The following is a 25,939-nucleotide window of genomic DNA, read 5'->3' as shown; positions in this document are numbered from 1 at the left end:
GCTTGTTCCTGAGTTACCTGGTTAAGAACATCCATGAATACAGAGGACAAGCCATCATAAAAAACTTTATTAAATTCAGCAGTGAACCCATCATCTCCTGGTGACTTCCCATTAGGCATTTGTTGAATAACATCCTTTATTTCCAAATCTGTAAAAGGAGAATCCAACTTTCTCACATTCTCCTCCTCCAATATTGGTAAATTTAACTCTGACAAAAACGCTTCAATAGAACCATCATCTCGGACTCCCTCAGAAGCATATAATTTCTGATAAAATTTCAAAAATTGGTCATTAATTTCCTGAGGTTTAAAAGTAACTGAATTGTCCTTCCTCAGAGCATTAATAATCCTTGAAGCTTGGTCAGTTTTCAATCGCCATGCCAAAACTTTATATGCTCTAACCCCTAAGTCGTAATCAAATGTTCAAATTGGTCAGTTTGCAATATATTATATTTTAGCTTCAATTTTGTCAAAAAAGCCTTATTATCTTCTGTTAAATTCCTCTGAAATTCCTTTTCCAACTCTGCTATTTGTTTTTTCAATAACTGAGACTCTACCAGAAATAACTTCTTTTCCTTTGATGCATAACTAATGATTTGACCACGTAGAAATGCCTTTAAAGCATCCCATACAATAAAATTACTCCTGTCTGTATTCTTATTCAAATCTAAATAAATAGCAATTTGATCCTTAATAAATTTTACAAATTCCGTTTTTTTCAATAACATTATATTAAACCTCCAGCAAAAAATTGATTGATTAACTTCTGGCCCCACACAAGAAATAAACAGCAAAGAATGGTCAGAAATTATCCTACTCTTATATTCAGCTTGAGTGAAACGTGCTTGCAAATGTGCCAATGCTAAAAAAAAGTCAATCATAGAAAATGAATTATGACGTGAAGAATAAAATGAAAAATCTTTCTCAGTAGGATTTAATCTTCTCCAGACCTCTATGAAATTCAGATCTTTCATCAAGGAAACCAATCAAACTGCTGCTTTCGACTTTTTCACAACTTTCGGAAATTTATCCAATAATGGGAATAACACACAATTGAAGTCTCTCCCAATCAAAATATTCTCCTTAGCTTGACCTAAAGTTAAGAAAGCTTCAGACACAAACTGTTCATCATAAAGGTGCATACACATTCAATAAAGACCATGGCTCAGCAAACAATTTACAATTAATCATTAAAATATGACCAACTGATTCCGACAAAGAAACAAGTTCAAATGGTATTTTCTTATGAATCAAAATTGCCACTCCTCTTGCTTTTGATTTAAAGGAAGATGAAAATCCATGTCCAACCCAGTCCCTCTTCAATTTCAAATGTTCTTTTTTGGTTAAATGAGTCTCCTGCAAAAAAGCAATGTCAACTTTCATCTTTTTTATATAAGCTAAAACATGTTCTCTTAATCGGATTATTTAAACCCTGAACATTAAATGTGGTAAAGTTTATATTAGACATTATTATCAAAGTAAAACTCAAACAACAAATATAAAAAAATCCCCTCAACTTTCTATCCCTTCTACTAACTCAAAAAAACCTTAAAACTCCCCTTAAAAGCCCCCCTTTCTTTCTATCTCTTATAATAATTCAAAAAAAGATTTATCTTAAAGCTTCCCTTGATAAATGATCACTAAACAAAACAGCACTACAAAGTAGTAATTCCCCACCTAGCTGGGTGTGGACAGAAATAAATCCCCCCCACAGGTGGCAGATGACTTCAGAAAGCTTCAGCGACCTCTTTCCCCCCCCCCCCAATCGGACTCGTAAAATGATGTCTAAATCAGCTCACAGCCCCATTGATTTTAATCCCAAAACGTGCTCCAGGTCATCAATATCAATCAAGCTCTTTGACAGATTCCCATTCCTGTTTCCATTCTTCTTCTCAGATATCCTCCTCTTAGGTGAAGAGTGCTTTTCAACAGCCCTATCAGGCAGAGAATTAGCAAAAATTAAAGCATCATAATCATCCTCAAAAAATTGTGATTGAAAATTATAACCCTTTCTCCAAAGCACCTCTTTAGCAGAATTAAACTCTTTACGTCTTCTAATAATTTCTTGACTCAGATCTGGATAGAAAAAAACCTTATTTCCCTGAACCATCAATGGGGATTGATATTTACATGCATTCTGAACTGCTACTCTCAAAATAGTTTCTCTATCTTGATATTTTAGACAGCAAATCAAAACAGCTCGTGGTGGTTGACCTGGATATGGTTTACTCCTTAAAGCCCTATGAGCCCTATCCAACTCCAAACCTTCTGGAAAAAACTCCAATCCCAATGCCTCAGGAATCCATTTTTAATTTTTTTTTATTGAATCTGAACCCTCGATTCCTTCAGGAATTCCCACTATTTTAACATTATTTCGACAACTTTAATTTTCCAGACAGTCTATCTTCTTCAATAAATTTTTCTTCTGAATCTCCCATTCAATGAAAGACTCTTCCACTTTCTCTATTTTTTGTTTATTACATTCCACTTGGTCCTTACAAACTTGAAAGGCACCTTCCATTTTCTTGAAATGTGTCCACCAAATTCAAACATTTATTGACATCGCCTTTAACAGCAAAAATGTCCTTTTTAAAAGAAACTTCATCAGAAATATTATTCATTTTTTCAGTTATATTCATAAATCCATGTTCCATCTGTGTAGATATTTGCATTGACATATTGCCCATTTGATATGCCATTGATTCCAAAACAGTAAAAACAGCTTCAAAGTTAGTGACCTCTCCTTGAAGCCTACCTTGTTTCTCTTCAACAACAATCAATGATTCTTCTTCCAATTCTTTTAATTCAGTCTTTGATTTAACCTTGCTTCTGGTCTGGACCCCTACAGGTCCAGACCCAATTTGTTCAGAATGCCGTTGACCCTCACTGACAACCCAGACCTTATTCAGTAACGCCCGGACCCACAACGCGCCGTGCATGCCCGGCAACACAGAAGTCCATGCATGCACGTCTTCTGACATGCTGCCCCGAATCTCCTTGCCGCTGGGACCCGCAGCAGCGCCACATGTCGGGTCCATCGTGGACTCCAGTGATTCTGCAGCGCTCCTGACATATGAAGAAAAAATTGGTAGCCCGGCATCAATTAAATCCTACTGATAAAGGGCTGGAGTCCTTTGTTGCTTGGGTGGCTGTCCAGTCGACTCCGAGGATTCTATTTGATAAGCTCACTTCTTCTAAACTTCTAAAGTGAAGTTTCTTCTGAATCTGTGTCTTCGATTTCTTTGATTTAGCTGCCATTACAGTCTTTAAACATTCAGATAACTTCAAAACAAACTTTTAAAACTTTACCAAGTATTTAAATTCAGGTATTTTTTAGTCCAAATGGGGAATATGAAATTACACTTCTTCCTCCTTCGCCATCAGGCTTTCCTGGTAACCTCCTTGAAAAACTCCTTGAAAAACTCTACAAGATTGTTTAAATACACACTACCACACACAAAGTCATGTTGACTATCTGTAATCAGCCCCTGGCTATCCAATGTCAAATGCTTGGAGGCATTTGCTCGAACTTGAGCAGCTGTTTCTATAAACCTCAGAATTCATTTTGCCACTGCCATCAGCAGGTACATCACCAATGAAGATAAATGCACCAGTACCTGCGGCAGTTATACATGCCCAGGCCATAACACTGCGTCATGTTTCACAGATGAGGTGGTATGCTTTAAATCTTGGGCAGTTCCTTTACGCCTTCACACTTTGCTCTTGCCATCACTCTGATGCAGGTTAATCTTGATCTCATCTGTCCACAGGATCTTTTTCTAGAATTCTGTAGGCTCTTTTAAATACTTATTGCCAAATTAATCTGACCATCCTGTTTCTGTGGCCAGTTGGTGGTTTGCATCTTGCAGTGAAGCCTCTGCATTTCTGTCCATGAAGTCTTTGCAGACAGTAGTCAATGACATATCCACACCTGCCTCCTGAAGAGTGTTTCTGATCTACAAGGAATTTCGTTGGGTACTCAAGGCCTGGGCCCATGTAGCCAGTGCTGCCATTTGCTGCTGTAACTCAGTTATCTTTGGTTGATAAGGTGCTGACAGTTGACAAGGTGCAGTAAGCAGTTGTTCCAGCTCCATTTGCTCCTGCTGACTAAGGGGAGAAGCCAATGCTCCTACCTTCATTGCAGAGATCGTAGACATAACGAGGTCAGCATGATCCATCAATTCATCAAGGGTGGATGATCAAAATACATTCACCAAGTATCCTTAAACTTGACAAGGTAAACAGTGGAGAAACATCTGTTTCCAAAAATCCCCTTCAATAGAGTCTGTCCCAGCTAGCCTGCACCATCTTCTCAGCATCGGTGATAGTTTCCTATTGCCTAGGCTGTCGTCAGCTAGTAAATCAGCAATACAAGCCTCCTGAGATGGCTGAGTACGCCACAGAATAGCAGCCTTAAGGATGTCACCTGGGAGATTATCATCCAGATCAACTAAAACATCCTCCACTTCACAGGCAATCTGCTCTGGAAGATGATCCACAAATAAACTGAATTTCATCTTCTGATTTGTCACACTGAAGGCGGAAAAACATTCTTCGAGGATTGTGAACCTGACTGGTGTACTATTAATTAAAAAGAGGGGTAACCTCCAGTTTAACACCCCCCCCCCCCCCAGAATGCCCCTGTACGGGGTTTATCTTAATCTCTTTCCATTTTAACCTAGAAGGTGCTGTGAATCCACGGGATCACCACTTATAGCTGCAGTAATTTATCCAGTTTACACACTTTTTAAAGAATACACTCTCTTGTCCTTTTAGCACAAAATAGAGACTAGTCTCCTTATTGCTCTCAGACACCACATCAGATCATTGAATGGTGTAATGACAACCTTGCACTAAACATTAGCAAAATTAATTAGATGATTGTGGACTTCAGGAGGAAGTTAGGGAAACATGACCCAGCCTCATCAAGGGTTTGGTAGTGGAGAGGGTCAAGAACCTCAAATTCCTGGGTGTCAGCATCTCCAAGGATTTGTCCTGGAGCCTCCACATTGATGTAATTGCAAAGAAGGAGCGCCAGCAGCTGTACTTTGTGAGGTGTCTGTGGAGGTTCAGTATGTCACCGAAGACTCTCAAACTTCTACAGGTGTACTGTGGAGAGCATTCTGGCTGCTTGCATCACTGCCTGGTATGGAGGCATCAACTCTCAGGACAAGAATAAACTCCAGAGGGTTGTTAACATGGCCTGTCACATCACAGGCTCCAGACTTCACTCCATCAAGGACATCTACATGGCATGGTGTCTTAAAAAAGCACTTTAAACACGCACACCACCCAGGCCATGGCCTCTTCACTGTGCTACCATCTGGAAAAAGGTACAGGAACCTAAAGACAAGTACTCAGCAGCAGAAGAACAGCTTCTTCCCCGCTGCCATAAGATTCCTGAATAATCAATGAACCAAAGACACTGCCTTACTTTTTGTGCTCTATTATTGTTATTATTATTTATTTATTTTTATATAATGACATAAGATGGTTATAATATGAATATTTGCACCATGATTCTGCTGCAAAATACCCAATTTCACGTCAATAAATGTTCATTCTGATTCTGAATTCTTCATCTCACTAAACACCATCCACCCAAATCCCTCTGACCTTTTCATTGGCTCTCCACCACATGGCTGATCTCCACGCTCTCATTCTCTTCTTCCCGAGTCCAAGATCCATCACCACGTAAGCAGCTTTCTGAACTAATCCACGCATGTGCACTATTAATCCCTCACGTCACCACAGGTAGGTCATCAGCGACGACGACACTGCTCGTGACACAGGTAAGTACACGACCGTGACAATGTACTCCGACCAGAGAATTTGCACATCATGATTAATTTGGTATCCTGTGTGCCAGTAGTATGGCGCAGTGCAGGAGGTTTAAAGTACAACAGACTGTGAGAGTTCATGACAGAGTTGCAGCAGTTGAAAGGAAGTAAGAAATCAAGTTCTGAGAGTGACGGATAAAATTATTTTGTTATCTTAACTCTGGTGTGGTTGCTTAATATTGTGCAGTTTCACAAAACTTCTGCAGAGAACTGAAATGCTGGCACTGAACAATGTTACCATCTTTTCCAGGTTATTGCTTTGCTAGAGAATATATTTTTCTCTACATAAGGAACAATGCACATCTTGAATACACAATCTACAGGCTCAGGACAATGTCCTTTGCTAAGATTCTGTCTGCAGCCAGACTGCTCTTTTTCTTAAAGCTCAAGTTACATTGCTATGTAGTAAATGAGTATTACTGATGTCATTGATGAGATCTTGTTATAATAATCAAATGGCAGTACCCTTTGCATATTTCTAAAATAATAATTAAAAAAAAACTAGATGCTGAAAATCTGAAGGAATAGAAAATCTGAAATGTGTCAAAAGATTTTATTGTATCCGTGGAAAGTGAAAAAAATATCACGTTTGAGACTCAAAATATTAACTATTTTTCATTCTATTGATCTTTTCCAGCATTTTCTCTATTTGTTTTTAGCACAACTACTGTGGGTATGATATATCTAGAACCTACAGGTTCAAACATAATTTGTACAATACTTACATCTTTCAACCACAAAAGCAGCCAAAGAGCTACCACAATTCTGGTATTCAGGCAGGTTAGCCGTCAATTTGTTGAACAAGTCTCTGCAGGCTATGGAAACAGCTTTATAATACAAATTCCTTCCTTCTGCAAGGAAAAAAAAATTATTTATCTACACAATTGTTATTTCTTTGTAACAAAATATGACCACACTGCAAGAGTACCTTGATAAATGACTGTTGTGTAAATATGCCCTAATAAATATTAAATCAATTTCCTTTTATTTATATTTCCCAAGACATGTCAAGACTTGTTTTCACCATCATAAATAGCTGGTAGGACCAAAAGAATTTAAAATACGTCAATAGAGCTGGTCTTAAAATTAGGAGAAAATTAAAACCATTTTGCAAAAAGATTGAAATAGAAATAGAATTAACAATGTTTAATTTATGAAAAATATCAATTCATTAACTCTAAACGAGTCTGACATGGATGAGAATTTTTTATTCCAAGAAAATGGAAATCTATCAGCAACCCAGATTCAAATCTGGAGCTGTTTGTAAGGAATTTGCTATGTTCTCCCAGTGACCTGCATGGGCTTCTACTAGATGCTATGGCTTCCTCTCACCCTCCAAAAAACATATGAGGTTCGTAAGTTAATCTGTGTATTTGGGAGGCACAGACTCTTGGGCTGTAAGGGCCTGTTACTATGCTGCAACACTAAATTTAAAAAAATTAATTAAATTAAAAATTACTTCTTGCTGTTAAAAGAAATATGGGAACATTAAGATAATGTTGCCAGGTAGCTATTCAGAGAAAGAAATCCAGTGACATAATTCTAACAAATGGAGAATTTAAATTTAATTAAATGTCGGTGGAATAAAGTTGAGCATCCCCAACAGCCACCATGAAAGTCATAGATTATCAGAATATGCTCAACCTAGTGAATGTTCCTCAGGTAGGGAAACCTGCCATTCTTACCCAGCATGATTCCATACTTCCTGCAATGTGACAGACTCTGAGGTGCCCTCCAGAATCGTCTTGCATAAAAATCACTGCAAACTGATACAAATAATAACATTGGAATCCAACATGGCAAAGGCACATCCAGCCATGAGGGGTTTTTAAAGTTATTTAATCCTGGCAGAAATAATTGTGCTTCAATACAGGATCTTTGAGTGGTTAATGTCTCTGTTATTTTCCTGTGTGTGCTACCGCAGAGCCCACTTCACTGACAAAAGACAAAGGAGGAAAAACCCAACACCCAACCCCAACCCACCAATTTTCCCTTGCAACCGCTGTAACCGTGTCTGCCTGTCCCGCATCGGACTTGTCAGCCACAAACGAGGCTGCAGCTGACGTGGACATTACCCCTCCATAAATCTTCGTCCGCGAAGCCAAGCCAAAGAAAAGAAAGAAGAAGGTACCCCACAGAGTAACCATCCTGAGTTGTATTCCACCTCACACCAAGTTATGTACCTTTTACTATGACTAATCCTTTCCCTGTCTCAGTCTCTAATCCAACACAATTAGGGGTGCCATTCCCAAATGCAGGACACGTCAACACAGCTTGTCACCAGCTCATGAATGAATAAACCACTTGTTTCTCTCACTGTCAATAGTAAATCAATGCTGTTCCTAGTTGATACAGAAAGTTTGCTCCCCTCCAAATTTTGGACTACACAAATGAGAGGCAGTTGAAGAAATTGTACGAAGAAAGGTCTGACACTGTCACGAACATAATTGGCAGATAGGCCATTTTAATGCAGCAGTGTTAATACAGCTCCTGTTCACAGGAATTATTTAGAAGCTAAGTTGTAGCCTTACCATCATCAAGAATGCCAACAGTGGTTATTGACACATTCTTCTTCAATTAGACAAAACTAAGATTTTAATATACAAAAATTGTACTAATGGTCTTGATGTAATTTTCAACTAGTTTATTCCATAATATAATCTTATTTTCTGTAGCAAATGGTTTGTCTCTCTTTATAAATAAACGTGCTTGTAGAATGAAATTTTAAGAGTTGGCAAGCAGTGGAGACTGCACCTACTCTCCATGATACATCAATGTGAAATAAAGTCTGTGAAAAGATACTCGAGGTCTCTGATTGGTTAATTTCATTGACAGAGGGAGCAAATCTGTAGAGATAGCAGACTAATGCAAGACACAGAAAGTTGTGGTAGTAGATTTTAACTTTCCACATATTGACTGGGACTCCCATATTTTAAAAGGCTGGATGGCTTGGAGTTTGTCAAATGTGTTCAGGAAATTTTAAAAAAATCAATATATAGAGGTACCAACTTGATCTCCTATTAGGGAACCAGACAGGTCAGGTGAAAGAACTATGTGTCGGCGAACATATTGGGTCCAGTGACCATAAAGTCATTAGTTTCAGGTTAATTATGGATAAGGATACGTCTGAGCCTTGAGTTGAGATTCAAAATTGGAGAAAGGCCAATTTTGTGGAAATGAGAAAGGATCTAGGAAGAGTGGATTGGGATAAGTTGTTTTCTGGCAAGGATGTGTTCAGTAAGTGGAAGGCCTTCAAAGGTGAAACTGAGAAAGTGCAGAGTTTCCATGTTCCAGTCAGGATTAAAGGCAAAGTTAACAGGCATAGGGAACCCTGGTTTTCAAGGGATATTGGTGATCTGGTTAAGAAGAGAAAGGTGTATAGCAGGTATAGGCAACAAGGAGCAAATGAGATACAAGAAAAGTAAAGAAAATTTAAGAAAATATTTAAGAAGGTAATCAGGAAGTTAAAAAGATATTAGGTTGCTTTCGCAGATAATGTGAATGTAAGCCTGAATGTTAAGAATAAAAGGATAGAAAAACACAAAATTGATCAGAGTGGTCATTTATGTGTGGAGATGGGGGTGTGGGGGGGAAAATCTTGAACAGTTTTTTTGCATCAGTATTTACTCAGGAAACTGGCATAAGGAAGGTTATAAGCAGTAGTGTCATGGAACATATAGAGATTAAAGAGGAGGAGGTGCTTGCTGCCTTACAGCAAATAAAGGTAGATAAATCCCCCAAGCCCGACATAATATTCCCTCAGACCTTAAGGGAGACTAGTGTAGAAATTGCAGGAGCCGTGGCACAAATATTTAAAATGTCCTTAGCCACAAGTGAGGTGCCAGAGGATTGGAGGTAGCTCATGTTGTACCATTGCTTAAAAAAAGGTTCCAAAAGTAAACCAAGAAATTACAAGCCAGTGAGACTGATGTCAGTAGTAGGTAAATTATTGGAGGGTGTTCAAAGGGATTGGATATACAAATATGTGGACAGCCAAAGCCTGATTAGAGATGGATCTGTGTTAATATAATATTTAGGTTAAGTTATATTTCTTATAAAAATGTCTTAGTCAATTATAGTTAAAATAGTGTGTGTGTGTGTGTGTGTGTGTGTGTGTGTATACACATGTTAGTTGTGGGCTGGTACAGGGTCACCCACAGGTTACAGCACATTGACAGAGAACCATTGTACTCAGAGAAAAGAGTTCATTCTCAGAGTCGCAGCATCTTGGAAAGCCAGAACTAATGGATTTGAAGTGGTTCTTAATTATTCAAGAACAATGGAGTGTTTGCTTTATTAAAATCCAAAGGATCTAAGTACTCAATAATAACTGCTGAGAAAGCCATCTGTTTTTATATAAAACTACAAGACTCTTGAACAGAGATGAGGTTGTTACAGATATGGAGTGATTTTGAAAAAGGTACAGAAGTTTGGTAGAAATAAAACTGATCGTCACGTAGTTTCCAAGAATTGGGACTGTCCTTGTTGATAATGTGACTGTCACGTGATTTAGAGAAATACATTATTGAATTCAGACATTTTTGAATCAGTTCAATTTGAAGAATACAGAGTACAGAAATCAAAACCTGTGACACACACAGGGGTTGGAACCTTGTGAAAGACAGGGTTGAATTACAGTAACCAGAATAGGTACATTTGTGTGTTACTCCTGGGAAAAAGGGAACACAGAATTAGTGGCTGTGGATGTTGTCTACATGGACTTTAGTAAGGCCTTTGACAAGGTCCCACATGGGAAGTTAGTTCAGAAGACTCAGCCATTAGATATCCATGGAGAGGTTGTAAACTGAATTCAAAATTTGATAAATGGGAGAAGGCAGAGAATGGTAGTGGATGATTCTTTCTCAGACTGGAGGCTTGTGAATAGTGGTTTGCTTTGGGGATCATTGTTGTTTGTTTTCTATATCAATGATCTGGATGATAATGTGGATCAGCAAGTTTTTTGGTGACACTAAGATTGGAGGCATTGTGGATAGCAAGGAAGGCATTCAAAGCTTGCAGAGGGATCTGGTATAGCTGGAAAAATGTGCCAGAGAATGATAGATGGAATTTAATGCAGACAAGTGTGAGGTGTTGCATTTTGGAAGGACAAACCAAGGTAGGGCACTGAGGAGTGCAGAGGAACAAAGAGATCTGGGAGTACAGATACATAATTCCCTGAAAGTGGCATCAGAAGTAGATGGGGATGTAAAGAAATCTTTTGGAATATTGGTCTTAATAAATCAAAGTATTGAGTATGAAAGTTGGGATGTTAGGGTGAGATTGTAAAAGACATTGGTGAGGCCAAATATGGAGTATTATGTGCAGTTCTGGATGCCTAACTACAGCAAGGACATCAGTAAGATTGAAAGAGTGCAGAGAAGATTTACTAGGATGTTGCATGTCTTCAGGAGTTGAATTACAGGGAAAGATTAAACAGGTTAGGACTTTATTCCTTGGAGTGTAGAAGAATGAGGGGAGATTTGATCATTTTATAATATTATGAAGTGTATAGACAGAGTAAATGCGAGTAGGCGCTTTCCACTTGGGAAAGATAAATACAAGATAACATGGCTTGAGGCTGAAAGGGAAAAGATTTAGGGTGATCTTCTTCAGTCAGAGAGTGGTGGGAGTGTGGAACAGGCTACCATCTGATGTGGTAAATGCAGACTCAATCTTAAGTCTTAAGAATAAATTGGATAGATGGATGGGAGAGGTCTGGACGGTTATGGACCGGGTGCAGGTCAATGGGACTAGCGGAATAATGTTACAGCACAGACTAGAAGGGCCGAATGGCCTGTTTTCTCTGTTGTAGTGTTCTATGGTTCTAGAGGCCTACAAAAACCAAATCTGAATATGGTGGGACTGACCAGACAATCTTTATTTATCATTGTTTCGGAAGAAGTTCATGGTGGCATTAAGGAATGTTCAAGGGAATATCAACTTCTGATTGCTGATAACATGCCATGCAACCTATTGGGCTTTTGTAAATGCTTTCCTTAACTCTCATTTGCTCACAGTTTGGCATGGAATTACAGGTCCCAGAGCAACAATATGTCAGTGCATATTGTTTCAATAAGCTGCTCAGGAACAGCTTCCATCTGGCATGTATAATTTTAAGCGAAGCTTTTGTCAAAGAAATTTTCACTGATTCTTCTGTGAAAATGGACTATCTACCTAGAACTTTTCAGCAAAAGGAGTAGCATTTCCAATTACATTGTACTGCATATTACGACCAGAGTGGATAAGAGCCCTGGTATGCACACATGACGGTATCACATATGGGTGAGTCATATTTCATGTCAACATCTGGTCTGTTTGCTGGTGGCATAGTTGGCGTGGCAGTTAGCACAACACTGTTACAGCTCCAGCGATCAGGATCGGGGTTCAAATTCCATGCTGTCTGGAAGGAGTTGATACATTCCCCCTTTGTCTAGATAGGTTTTCTCTGGGGTCTCCAGTTTCCTTCCACCATTCGAAATGTACCAGGGTCGTAGGTTAATTGGACAGCGTGGATCATGACCTGAAATGGCTTGTTACCATGCTGTATGTCCAAATTTTTAAAATATAAAATTTAACATTTGAAAGGGCAGCTTTAGTGATGGTCTTGATGTTGCAGATCCAGGAACACAAACCACACTGTATGTTAGCAACAGATTTGAAGCCAAGGATCTGGGTATTATGGATGAACCCAATAACCCATCTCAGGATCTGTTCAGACTGTGGTAGGATATGCTTTGTTTTTCACTGACAGAGCCATTGCTCTGATCCTAGACAGGCACTCCCTATATGTGAGCAATACTGTGTGCTGTTGTAACCCAATTGCCTGTGATCGATAATTCCACAATGCACTAGCTTCCAGGCATGCCAAAAATCAAGAAACTTTATCTCAGACTTGGATTCTTAGTCTTTTTTTTAAAAACATCACTGTAATCCAATATTGTTAACTGCACTTCCAACTCACCAATATTGTTTAATAACCTTCCTATGTTTACATCCAAGCATTGTTTACTCCTATCTTAGCCTTGTACACTTAGGCTGATTTTGTGCAGAAACTTTATTTCTTGAAATCTGTTGTGCACTGTCAAAGTCGCCCAGCACCACAGTTTAAACTTCTCTCCATGTCACAAGTGAACCAATTGGCAAGGATATTGGTCTCAGCTCTGTACATGTCCTGTCTCACGTAGAACTGAGCTTAATGCTTCAAGACAATTCCCTCCCACCACCTTCTCCAGCTACAAATTTTCCTTCATCATCCTATTTCTATACTCAGACATGTAGGGCATACAGTAAAGATCTTCCTTTGTCATTTTATAACCATATAACCATATATAGCACAGAACAGGCCAGTTTGGCCCGACTAGTCCATGCCGGAACAAATCCCCACCCTCCTAGTCCCACTGACCAGCACCTGGTTCATACCCCTCCAATCCTCTCCCCTCCATGTAATTATCCAGTCTTTCCTTAAATGTAAATAACGTCCTTGCTTCAACCACCTCTGCCGGAAGCTTATTCCACATCCCAACCACCCTTTGCATGAAGAAATTTCTCCTCATGTTCCCCTTATAATTTTGCCCCTGCAATCTCAAACCATGGCCTCTGGTTTGAATATCCCCCACTCTTAATTGAAAAAGTCTATCCACGTTGACTCTCTCTGTCCCTTTTAAAATCTTGAACACCTCCATCAAATCCCCCCTCAATCTTCTATGCTCCAGAGAAAAAAAGCCCCAGGCTGCTCAACCTTTCTCTGTAACTCAAACCCTGACATCCTGTCAACATTCTCGTGAACCTTCTCTGCACTCTCTCTATTTTGTTTATATCCTTCCTATAATTTGGTGACCAAAACTGCACACAGGCCAAACTTGGCCTCACCAATGCTTTGTACAATTTCATCATAACATCCCAACTCTTGAATTCAATACTCCAATTTATGAAGGCCAACATTCCTAATGCCTTCTTCACCACTCTATCTTCCTGATTATCAACTTTGAGGGTACTATTTACCATAACTCCTAAATCCCTTTGTTGCTCTGCACTCCTCAATTGTCTACCATTCAATGTATATGACCTATTTAGATTTGCCTTTCCAAAATGCAACACTTCACACTTATCCGTATTAAATTCCATCAGCCATTTCTCAGCCCACTCCTCTAGCTTTCCTATATCTCTTTTTAAGCCATGGTAATCTTCCTCACTGTCCTTTTTTTAAAAACTTTATTTAAGATTTTATAACATGAATAAGATATAAGATTACATTAAAAAAAATTAAAAATGAAATAATGAAATTACAATACAACATCTGAAATCTAAACAAACTATACCCTCCCAATAATTATTACAACATTAATAAACCGAATCAAATTAATCCAACCCCCCCTCCTTCTCCCCCCCACAAAAAAGAGTGAAGGATTATTAAGATTAGTAATATATGTAAGAGAAAAAAAACCCACTTACAAAAAAAACAAAAACATTAAACAATAATCAATTCTTAAAAAAGAATTGTAGCATGAGAAAAAAAGATTAAAAAAAACTTTCTCCATAAAAATAACCCTTCACAAAATATTAACTAACTTCACATCTATCATCATATTAGTCACATAAACCACCATCTTAAAACAAAATCCAAACCTCATTAAGCATTATACAATTCAATTTTAGTACTCTTCCACCATTTTTCCCTTTTGCTCTTGAATACTTATCCAATAAAAGCCCCAATACCACATTTAAATATCCCCAATCATTACTTTAAAATCCACATATCCAAATAATAAAAACACATCTACAACAAAAACTATATCTTCAACAAATGGACCATAAACAACAAACAAAATTCAAGCCTTATTAAGAATTGTACAATTCAATTTATAACTTTCACCATTATTCCCTTCGTTCTGTAACTAAGATAAAATAATTTACACCAGAATTACCACTCCTTTCACCTTGAAGTTAAATAAAAAATAAAAAGCTTATCCATCCCATTCAGATTTAAATTTCAAATATTCCTTATCTACTAAATAAACTTTACAAAAAAAAACCACATCAACTTTTAATTTTTTAAACAAGCAAATACTTTCTTATACTTAATAAAATTATTAAAACCGTAAGTATTAAAAAAAAATTTAAATTTAAACATTACTTAAAAGAACGCACAAAAAAAAAAGGAAAAAAAGAGAGAAAGAAAAAAAAACACTTCCTCCCCTTATCCCCTCCTAAAACTACAAAAACGAATATATAAAAAATGTTTTAAAAATAATAAAAAAAAACCTTCACTCCTCAATCCAAAAATTAATAAGAAAAAAAAACCAGGCAGGAGGCAACTGCTACCTCGTCCTGGGTCAACCGCTCATTGCGGTAACTCCCACACAATATCGGGTGTGAGGTAACTCACACGTAGCTGATGACTTCTGGAAAATAGTGCCCACTCAGCTCCCTCTCCCAACTCACGTTTCACATAAACTATCATCATTATTTAAAATTTTCTCAAAAAGAGAGAGAAAAAAAATCTTTTTAGTATTTTTTAAATCAACTTTATCACTTCGACCACCATTATTTCCATTTCTCCTTGGAATTCGATTCCCATCTTGTATCTCCACTCTCTTTGGAGACCGTGGAGGACTAAGTCTTTCCTGAAATTGTATAATTGGTAACGACTGAGCAGATTTTCCTCACTGTCCAAAATACCACCAATCTTTGTATCATCTGCAAACTTACTTATCCAATTTACCATCCCTTCCTCAGATCGTTAATATATATAACAAACAATAGTGGACCCAGGACCGATCCCTGAGGAACTCCACTAGTCACCGGCCTCCAATTAAACAAACAATTTTCTACCACTACTCTCTGACACCTCTCATCCAACCATTGCTGAATTCATTTCACTACCTCCTTATTTATACCTAACGCCTCCACCTTTTTTCCTAACCTCCTGTGGGGAACTTTGTCAAAAGCTTTACTAAAGTCTAAATAGACAACATCCACAGCCTTCCCTTCATCAATCTTTTTTGTAACCCCCTTGAAAAACTCTATAAGGTTTGTTAAGCCTGATCTACCCCTGACAAAACCATGCTGACTACTACCTATCAATCCCTGTTCTTCCAAATATTTGTAAATGCCATCCCTCAGAACACTTTCCATCAACTTACCCACCACAGACGTCAGACTCACAGGTCTATAATTTCCAGGCTTACATTTGGTCCCTTTCTTAAACAGAGGAAGAACATGAGCCACCCTCCAATCCTCTGGCACTACCCCCATGACCAGTGACATCCCAAATATCTCTGTTAATGGCCCCACTATCTGTACACTAGTCTCCCTGAGTGTCCTTGGGAATACATTGTCCGGACCCAGAGATTTGTCCACCTTTATCTTTTTTTAAACACTGCCATCACTACCTCCTCAGTTATCCTTATATGCTTCATGACCTCCCCACTATTTTTCTTTACTTCAACTGGTACAATATTTTTTTCCCTAGTGAATACCGAGGAAAAGAAATCATTTAAAATTTCCCCCATCTCCTCTGATTTTTCACATAGCCTACCCTATCTACAAGGGGTCCAATTCTATCCCTCACTATCTATAGAAACCCTTTGGATTTATTCTTACTCTGCCTGCCAAAGCCTCTTTGTGCCTCTTTTTGTTCCTAAACTTCTTAAATCTGCTTTATACCTCTCTTTTTCCACGTTCTCTCATCCTTCCTCTTCCATCACTTTTTACAGTTATGCCACACCTAGTGCTAAGAAGTTGATTCTGGCTGAACTGCCATCAGTATTCAGTACTAAATCATGGTTGGCGAGCAAGATATCTCTCAGAGACTCCTCAAGTAGCTGTCATCTCTCTTTATCTGTCTGAGAGCCCATTTTGCTGTGCTCTCAAACTGTAAGATGACATCCTAAAACATGTCAACATAAAAGAAAGTCAGCGTCAAGAATGGATTGTCATGACGGTAATTGTGGCTCAATGTCAGTTTGTATGTGTGTTAAAATCTATGAAAAGGTCCTAGAGTTCCCAGGATGAGTATTCCACGGTCTGAGATGCCTTGCTATACCTCTGGTTAATAGATTATCTCAACTTAGAGAAATAATATATTTGTTTGAATAAAAATACTTGATAATCTCAGCAAATCATGTAGAGTTCTATATGTAGCAAAGATAAACATACATAACCAACATTTCAAGTCTGAGCCCTGCATCGAGATGTGGATATAAGAACCTGAGGTGATAGGGAGGGGAAATCTCTCTGAATGGAGAGGGAAGGGGTTGGAGAACTGGAGGTGTCAAAGGGATGGGGCAGAGAGGAAAACAAGGGAGTGTCCTATCAGAAACAGGAGAAGTTGATGTTAATGCCATCTAGTTTGAGTGCCCAGATGGATTATAAGGTTTTGCTCCTCCAATTTATGGATGGCCTTGGTTTGGCAGTGCACAAGGCCATGGACATATCGGCGCAGGGGTGGGATGCAAAAATGAAATGGTTGGCCACTGGGAGATTCCTGCCATTGCTGTGGACAGAGCAAATGTGCTCCACAAAATGATGTTCTACTTTGTTCAGTCTCTCCAATGTAGAGAAGGCCACAATGGGAGTACCTGTTGCAATAGATGACCCCTGCAGATAGTGTTGGTTCACTTGGAAGGACTTTTTGGGGCCCTGAATAGTGGTCTTTCATGGCAACTTGGGAGATCAGCTGCAATTTCTTCTGCACTAATTGGTGATGTCATTGCCTATCAGGTGGAGGACTATTTTCTCCCGCCCAGTGAACACGCAAGTACTTGTTTTGTCAAAGACAGGAAGGAACTTAATGCAGGAATATGAACATTTTGCAATGGCATTACCATCTAGCTTAAATTTCTTCAGCTTATGCATGCTTACAAGTGGAACAAGGGAAAGAGTGAGAGAATGATACAAGCATATGCAATGCCAGCAATGTCTGAAGTGTGCAAATGTTGCCACTGAGAGTATTTCAAGTCTTGAAGCATTCAGCAATTATTTACACATTACTCTCATATGAAAGATAAATCACTGATTAAATTAACCAGCACCTCATTTTAAATTATATCATGGGAGGCCTTCTGACGCCTCTGGAGCACAAGACGCACACTCCGCTCTACAAAGTTTTTCTTGCAACCACATCAAATAAATGGCACAGTTCACATAAGGGTTAGCGCAAAACTATTGCAGCACCAGCAACCTGGGTTCGAATTTGGTGCTGTTTATAATATTTTCCCCATGATATGTGTGGGTTTTCTTTAGGTGCTTCAGTTTCCTCCCACCCTCCAAAAATGTGTGGGGCTGGTAGGTTAATTAGATTTAATTGGACAGCACAGGATTCTTGGGCTGGAAGAACCTTCTTGATGTATTTTTCAATTAGTACAGAACAAATGAAAATAAATATCTAGCAGTGTAGTAGCTAAGTACAAAGTGTCCTTCAATGCTTAGGTGCAGGTATAGAGAATTTTTCATTTAAGGCACTGTAAGATATCCCACAGAAGCTTGCATATTTTCTCAAGCATCACATTTAATAACTCCACTGCCTGAATAGTTAACCAGGCTGCCCAGGATTCCTGCTTCCATTTAGCAGCAAACCAATTTCTGGACAACAGAGTCTATATCGTTTTTGAACAAGTGTTTTTAATGTCTGGATGTCAATCTAAAATGAAAACTTCTGAGTAATGCAAAGTTACTATATTCTCACCATAACCCAGTTTTGATGGCTGATTTCTTGAAGGCAAACTTGATGCTGCAATTGTTCTTCGTTCAGCAGATATTGTAGCAGGACATGAAGCTGAAAGTAAGCATTTAAAATATGGCTGTGAATAATGTTTATCCTTCTAATTAACACGATCACAACTAGCTGCATTTTCTCATCTTTCAGGTGCTATCTATCCTTCCTTAATATCTAATTGAAAACATCTCAGTAATCTATTACAATAAATAAAATTTGAGGGGCTTCTGAGAATCATGGAACACTACAGTACAGAAACAGGCCCTTCAGTCCATCTAGTCTGTGCCAAAATATTTTTCCACTTCATCTCATTGTCTCATTCTTGCCTCACCTAACCACATCAAAAAAAAAGCCTACTTTCATCTAACCTTTTACACCTTTACACTATCAAATCTCCCCACATTGCCCAACACTCCAGGGGATAAAGTCCTAAGTTATTCAACCTTTCCCTTCAACTCAGCTTCTCAGGTTGCAGCAACATCTTTATAAATTTTCTGTATACTCTTTCAATCTTATAACTTTCCTGGAGGGAGATGAGCAAAGCTGGACACAATATATTAAATTTGGCCCAACCAGTATCTTATACAATATCAGCATACCATCCAAACTCCTGTACTCAATACTTTGATTGATAAAAGACAATGTGCCAAAAGCTCTCTTTCTAATCCCATCTAACTGTAATGCCACTTCAAATGAATTATGTACATATCCCAGTTCCATCAGATCTACCACACTCTGAGATGCACTACCATTCACCATGAAGTCCTCCTACCCATAGAACAATAGAAAATTACAGCACCGAAACAGGCCCTTTGGCCCTTTTAGTCTGTGCCAAACTATTTTTCTGCATACTCCCACTGACCTACACCCATTCCATAGCCCTCCATACCCACCTTCCATGTACCTGTCCAAATTCTTCTTATATGTTAAAATTGAGCCCGCATTTACTATTTCAACTTGCAGATCATTCCACTCCCCCACCACTCTCTGTGTGAAGAAGTTACCCTCAATGTTCCGACTAAACTTTTCACCTTTCACCCTTAACCCATGCCCTCTGTTTTGTATCTCACCTACTCTCAGTAGAAAAAGTCTACCTACATTTACTCTGTTTATACCCCTCATAATTTTAAATAACGCTCTCAAATCTCCTCTCATTCTTCCAAGATCCAGGAAATAAAGTAAAGGTAAAAATCCTAATCTGTTAACCTTTCCCTGTAACTTGGTCCTTTCCTGATGTCTGGACAACATTCTAATAAACCTTTATCTTATTGATATCTTTCCTGTAGTTAGGTGACCAAAACTGCACACAATAATCCAAATTTGGCCTCACCAACATCTTATACAACTTTACCATAACATCCCAACTTGCTCACTCAATACTTTTATTTATGAAGGCCAATGCACCAAAAGTTCTCTTTTTCAACCCTGTCTATCTGTGATGCCACTTTCAGGGAATTATGTATCTGTATTCCCAGATCTCTTTGTTCTACTGCACATCACAGTGCCTTACCATTTACCGTGTATTTCCTATCTTGGTTTGTCCTTCCAAAACACCTCACACTTGTCTGCATTAAGTTCCATCTGCCATTTTTCAGTCCATTTTTCCAGCTGTCCAGATCCCTATGCAAGCTTTGAAAGCCTTCCTCATTGTCTGCAATGCCTCCAATCTTTGTGTCATCAGCAAACTTGCTGATCCAAGTGACCACATCATATCCAGATCACTGATAAAGATGGCAAACAACCATGGTGCCACCAATGATCCTTGAGGCACACCACTTGTCACAGGCCTCCAGTCTGAGAAGCAATCATCTACCACAACTCTATGGCTTCTCCTGTATGGTCCAGTTTACAACCTCATCATGAAATGTGAGTTTCTGAACCTTCCTGACTAACCTCCCATGTTGGACATTGTTAAAGGCCTTACTAAAGTCCATGTAGACATCATTCACAGTCTTTCCTTCGTCACCTTTCTTGGTAACCTCTTCAAAAAACTCAAGATTGGTTAAACACAACATAGCTCACTCAAAGCTATGATGACTATTGCTAATCAGTCCCTGCCTATCCAAATATTTGTATATCTGATCTCTTAGAACACCTTCCAATAATGTACCTACTAATCATATCAAATTAGTATAAATAAATGATCTGGAAGAAGGACCGAGTGTGGTGACTCCAAATTTGTTGATGATTCTAAAATGAATGGAAAAGCAAATTGTGCAGAGGATATGGAGAGTCTGCAGCAGAGAAATATATAGATAGGCTAAGTAAGTGGGCAAGGTTCTGGCAGATGGAGTACAATGTAAGCAAATGTGAGATTATCCACTTTGGAGGGAAGAATGGAAGATCACAAAATTATTTAAACTGCAAGCGATTACAGCATGGTGACATGCAGATGGACTTGGGAATGATTGTGCATGAATTACAAAAGGATGGTTTGTATGTTCTTTATCAAGAAGTCTAATATAGAATGTTGGCCTTCATTGTTTGAGGGATTGAATTTAGGAGCAGAGAGGTTATGCTGCAACTGTACAAGTACTGGTGAGAACTGCCTGCAGTTCTGCTCTCCTTACTTGAGGAAGGATGTACTAGCTTTGAAGGCAGTGCAGCAGAGGAAGTCACCAGGTTGATTCAAGGGATTGAATTGTCTGGGACTGTATTCGCTGGTATTTAGAAGAATGAAGGGATCTTATAAAAACATAAAATTATGAAAGATAATGATTGAGACAGGTAAGTTGTTTCCATTGGTCGGGGAGACCAGAATTAGGGGACATAGTCTCAAGATTCAGGGTAATAAATTTAAGACGGAGATGAGGAGGAATAGCTTTTCCCAGAGGGTAGAGAATGGGTGCTGCCCATTGAAGTGGTGGAGTTGACCTCAGTAAATATATTTAAGACAAGGGTGGATAGATTTCTACATAGTAAGGGAATTAAGGAATATGGGGAAAAGGAAGATAAGAGAAGATGAGCCGATCACCTGATCAGCCATGATCATGTCAAATGGCAGAGCAGGCTTGATGAACCTGATGGCCTCCTCTGTCCTATTTCTTATGTTCTAAACCCCCCAGAGCAGCACTAGCAAACCTTCCTGCAAAGATATTAGTCCCCCTCTAGGTTAGATGCAAACTGCCCTGTTGGAACAGGTCCCACTTTTCCTGGAAGAGAGCCCAATGATCCAAAAACCTGAAGCCCTCCCTTCTGCACCATGTATTTAGCCACATGTTAAGCTGCATTATCCTCTTATTTCTAACCTCACTAGCATATGGCACAGGTACCAATCCTGATATCACAACCCCAGAGGTCCTATCCCTCAATTTAGCACCCAACTCCCTAAACTCTCTTTGCAAGAAATCATCACCCTTGATACCCCTGACATTAAGTCCCTACATGGGCCACAACATCTGGCTACTCACCCTCCCTCTTGAGAATGACATGAACTCAATCTGAAATATCTCAGACCCTAGCTTCATGGAGGCAGCATACCATTTGGGAATCTCGATCAGTTCCAAAGAGCCTCTTATCTGTCCTCCTAAATGTGGAATCACCTATCACTGGAGCTCATCTCTTCTCCTCCCTTTCCTTCTTTGCCATCAGACCAAACTCCATTCCAGAGAACTGACTGCTGTGGCTTGTCCCTGATAGGTCATCCCCCTGAACAGTTTTCAAAATGGCATACTTGTTAGTGTGGGGAATTGCAACAGGGTGTCTTGCACTGCTTGCCTGTTTCCTTTCCCTCTCCTGACTTTAACCCAGTTACCTTTCTCCTGCCTCCTAGGTGTTCTAACGGGGACGATTGGGGAGGGGGAAAGAGAAGCAAGCAGTGGGGGGGGGGGAAAGAGCGGGGGGCGCGTGGGGGGAGGGAGAGGGAGCAGGGGGCGCGCGGGGGGAGGAAGCGGGTCGAGTAGCCTGGTACCAAGAGCAGAACAGCTGGCCCCCTGATGCTCACCTTGTCTCAGACCCATCTTGAGGGCAAAACATGTTTCTGGGAGCACCAATCTGAGTTATTTTTCCTGGGGTAGAAAGTGATGTACAAATTGTTTCCTATGCTGAGGGATGTTTAATCCACACACACAGTCCCTGGGCCACGAATGACAAAGGCTGACAGTTTAGTGCGGCGAATGGTGTATGTTGTAGCAGCTGAAGGTGATTGGGCAAATACATTGGGTTGCGTGCTGAATAAATTTGGAGGGAGGAGGGGGAGGAGAAAGCAGGGAGGGGAGAGCAGGGGTGGGGGTAGAGCGAGGGGGCGTGGGAGAAGGCCATTGATTGTCTACCAATGTTATAGCATCCCTTTAGCTCCTGTCTATCAGCCTCTCAGCTTCCTGCATAATTTGGAGTTCATCCAACTCCAGTTGCAATTCCTTAACTCAGTTTGTGAGGGGCTGCTGTTGAATGCACTTCTCGCAGATGAAGTCTTCAGGTCATGATATTCCAAGTGTTAATAGTCTCTGACTATTAACATTCTGCAAGAGGAGCATTCCACTACCCTAGTTGCCATTTCACTATCTATGACGTCAGGAAAAAAATATACAAAATAAATAAAACCTGCCCTTACCTGTGCCTATCTGCTGAATCCTTCTTTGCTCCTCGAATAGGGTGGCCCTTATTTAATTCAACTCCTCAGCCCCTACTCACCGAAACCTCTGACTCAGTCTCCACATCCTCCCAAAGTGCAACACCTCACACAGATCTACATTAAATTCCATCTGCCATTTTACAGCTAGTCCAGATCATGTTGCAAGCTATGAAAATCATCCTTGCTGAAAAATGCACCCCTAATCACTGTCATCTATAAATTTGTTAATCCAATTTACCACATTATCATCCAGATCATTGGTATAGATAACAAACAATAATGGAGCCAGCATCAATCACTGATGCACACCACTTGTCACAGGCCTCCAGGCAGAGGGGCAATCATCTACTACCACTCTCTGGCTTCTTGTGCTAAACTAATATCTAATCCAATATACCATCTCATCTTGGATACCAAATGACCGAACCTCCTTGACCAACCTGCCTCTGAGACCTTTTCAGCTGCCTCAATAAAAGTCCATGAAGACAACATCCACTGCCTTTCTTTCATCAATATCCTGGTAACCTTTTCAAAAAATTCTGTTTAGACATGATCTACCATACACAAAACCATGATGACTATCCTTAATCAGTCCCTGTGTAACCAAGTACTTGTATATCCAGAGTCATTGAGCATAAAACACAGCACATGTCCTTCGGCCCACAAAGATAAGCTGACCGATAGAAACTCAACATTATAAACTTTCCGAACTTACACCCATAACCCTCCACTTTTCTGGTATCCATGTGCCTGTCTAAGAATCTTTTAAAAGTCCTTATTGTACTAGCCTCATCCATCACCACCCCGGCAATGCATCCCAAGCACCCGCTACTCTGCGCAAAAGGTTTACTCCTGACATCTTCCCTAAACTTTCCTCACCTCACCTTGTACAGATGTCCTCTGGTGTTTACTACTGTCACCCCAGGAAAAAGGTGCTGGGGGTGAGAGTTGCAAATAATCTTGAAGAATTCTATTAATTCACCTCTCATTCTTCTTTCCAAAGAGAAAAGCCCTAGCTTTGTAACCTTGTGTTACAAGACACATTCTCTAATCCAGGCATCATTCTTGTAAATTTCCTCTGCATCCTCTCCACAGCTTCCACATCCTTCCTGTAATGAGGCAACAAGAACTGAACATGATCTAACCAGTTTTATGGAACTGAAACTTTACCTCATGACTCTTGAACTCAATCCACCAACTAATTAAGGCCAGCATACCTTTTTAAACAACTCTTTTAACCTGCATGGCAACCTTGACAGAGCTATGGATTTGGACCCCAACATCGCTGTTTTTCCACACTGTTAAGAATCCTGCCATTAACCATATATTCTGCCTTCAAATTAGTCCTTCCAATAAATAATTCCTTAATTTTAACCATAATTTGGTTAATAATTATGGACCATGATTTAAGACCAAAATGCTAAATTAGTCTCAAAGACAAGTTCAGCTGAAGAGCTGTATAACTCTATAATCAAATGAAAAAAAATCTCACTCATAACATTTGTTAACATTTACTCTCACAACCAAGGAACAGAATTGCAGATGTCAAATTATTCATCCCTGAGCTTCTGATTTACTGAGATATATTTTTTGGAATACTCACTTGATGTTTTGTTCCAATCCATGTCCAGAAGTTCATCGAGAGCTAATTGTGCAGCATTTGCCTTTGCTTCTTTCTTATTTTGGCCCATTCCAGTTTTATATTCAATGCCATCAACCACTGCACAGAATGCAAAGTATTGACCAAATACATTGCCTAAAAAGTTAAATGCATTAATTTTAGTTGAAGAAAATCACTCTACCATTGATAGACAAAATAATTTTCCAGTGAGATAGAAGCTGAAAAAAATAATTTACATTTACCTGTTGTTACTGTTTCTTTCAAAATAAGTTGCACACGCAACATCTGTGCATATTGATGCAAAGCTGAAACTGGGTTCATTTCCCCACGTCTATATTTATCAATAAATATTTGAGAAACTTTCTTAGCTGGTAATGCACTGTTTGGGAGTGATTTCACATGTTCAGTTAATTGCGACTTTGGGTTCTGACCTGTAAAAGCAAAAATGCACATAAAGCATAATGAATCAATCTATAATCAAAACATTTTTTCTTTACAAATTGCTCAGACGGTGACAACAACTCATTGATATTTAGCTCAGTGGAAAGCTGGTCTCCTGAGATGGAGACAGAGAGATCCAGGATCTACTACCCTCTACCAACACCCTCCTCGGCCTGGCAGAACTTGTCCTCACCTTCAATAACTTCTCCTTCAACTTATCCCACTTCCTCCAAATTAAAGAAGTAGCCATGGGTACCTGCATGGGTCCCAGCTATCCCTGCCTGTTTGTAGGCTTTGTGGAGCAATCCACAAAGCAAGCATACACAGGCAAGACCACCCAATTCTTTCTCTGGTACATAGACAACTACATCAAGGCTGGTTCATGCTCCCACAATAAGCTTGTTAACTTTATCCACTTCGCATCCAACTTCCACCCCGACCTCAAACTCATCTGGTTCATCTCCGATAACACTCTCCCCTTCCTGCATCTCTCTGTCTCCATTTCAGGAGGCCAGCTTTCCACTAACATATGTTATAAACCCTCCAAATTCCATAACTACCTGGACTATATTTTCTCACACCCTGCCCCCTGCAAGAATTCCATCCCCTTCTCTCAATTTCTCTATCTCCACCACATCTGTTAAACGTGACTTCCCCTGCTCCACTATCAACTCAACCCTCACCTGCATCTCCTCCATTTCCCACTCATCTGCCCTGGCCCCTTCTGCCCCCAGACTCAATCAACATAGA

General features: G+C 39.5%; 1 protein-coding gene across 5 annotated transcripts in view; it reads right to left on the bottom strand.

Moving 5' to 3' along the window:
- Positions 1 to 25,939, bottom strand: part of adad1 (adenosine deaminase domain containing 1 (testis-specific)) — a 148,050-nt gene that overhangs the window by 73,168 nt on the left and 48,943 nt on the right. For 4 of the 5 annotated variants that reach the window (XM_069925186.1, XM_069925183.1, XM_069925184.1 and 1 more), the window contains 4 exons: positions 24,991 to 25,179; positions 24,731 to 24,883; positions 18,525 to 18,614; positions 6,565 to 6,690 (listed from right to left, as the gene is read on the bottom strand). In XM_069925186.1, coding sequence (XP_069781287.1) covers positions 6,565 to 6,690; positions 18,525 to 18,614; positions 24,731 to 24,883; positions 24,991 to 25,179 — 558 coding nt within the window. The remainder of the gene's footprint in view (positions 1 to 6,564; positions 6,691 to 18,524; positions 18,615 to 24,730; positions 24,884 to 24,990; positions 25,180 to 25,939) is intronic. The other variant, XM_069925185.1, reaches the window with a different exon arrangement.

The sequence above is a fragment of the Narcine bancroftii genome, chromosome 3 (genome assembly GCF_036971445.1).
Source record: "Narcine bancroftii isolate sNarBan1 chromosome 3, sNarBan1.hap1, whole genome shotgun sequence".
Lineage (NCBI taxonomy): Eukaryota > Metazoa > Chordata > Chondrichthyes > Torpediniformes > Narcinidae > Narcine > Narcine bancroftii.
The sequence above is the reverse complement of the archived record's forward strand: the minus strand, read 5'-3'. Positions and strand labels throughout refer to the sequence as shown.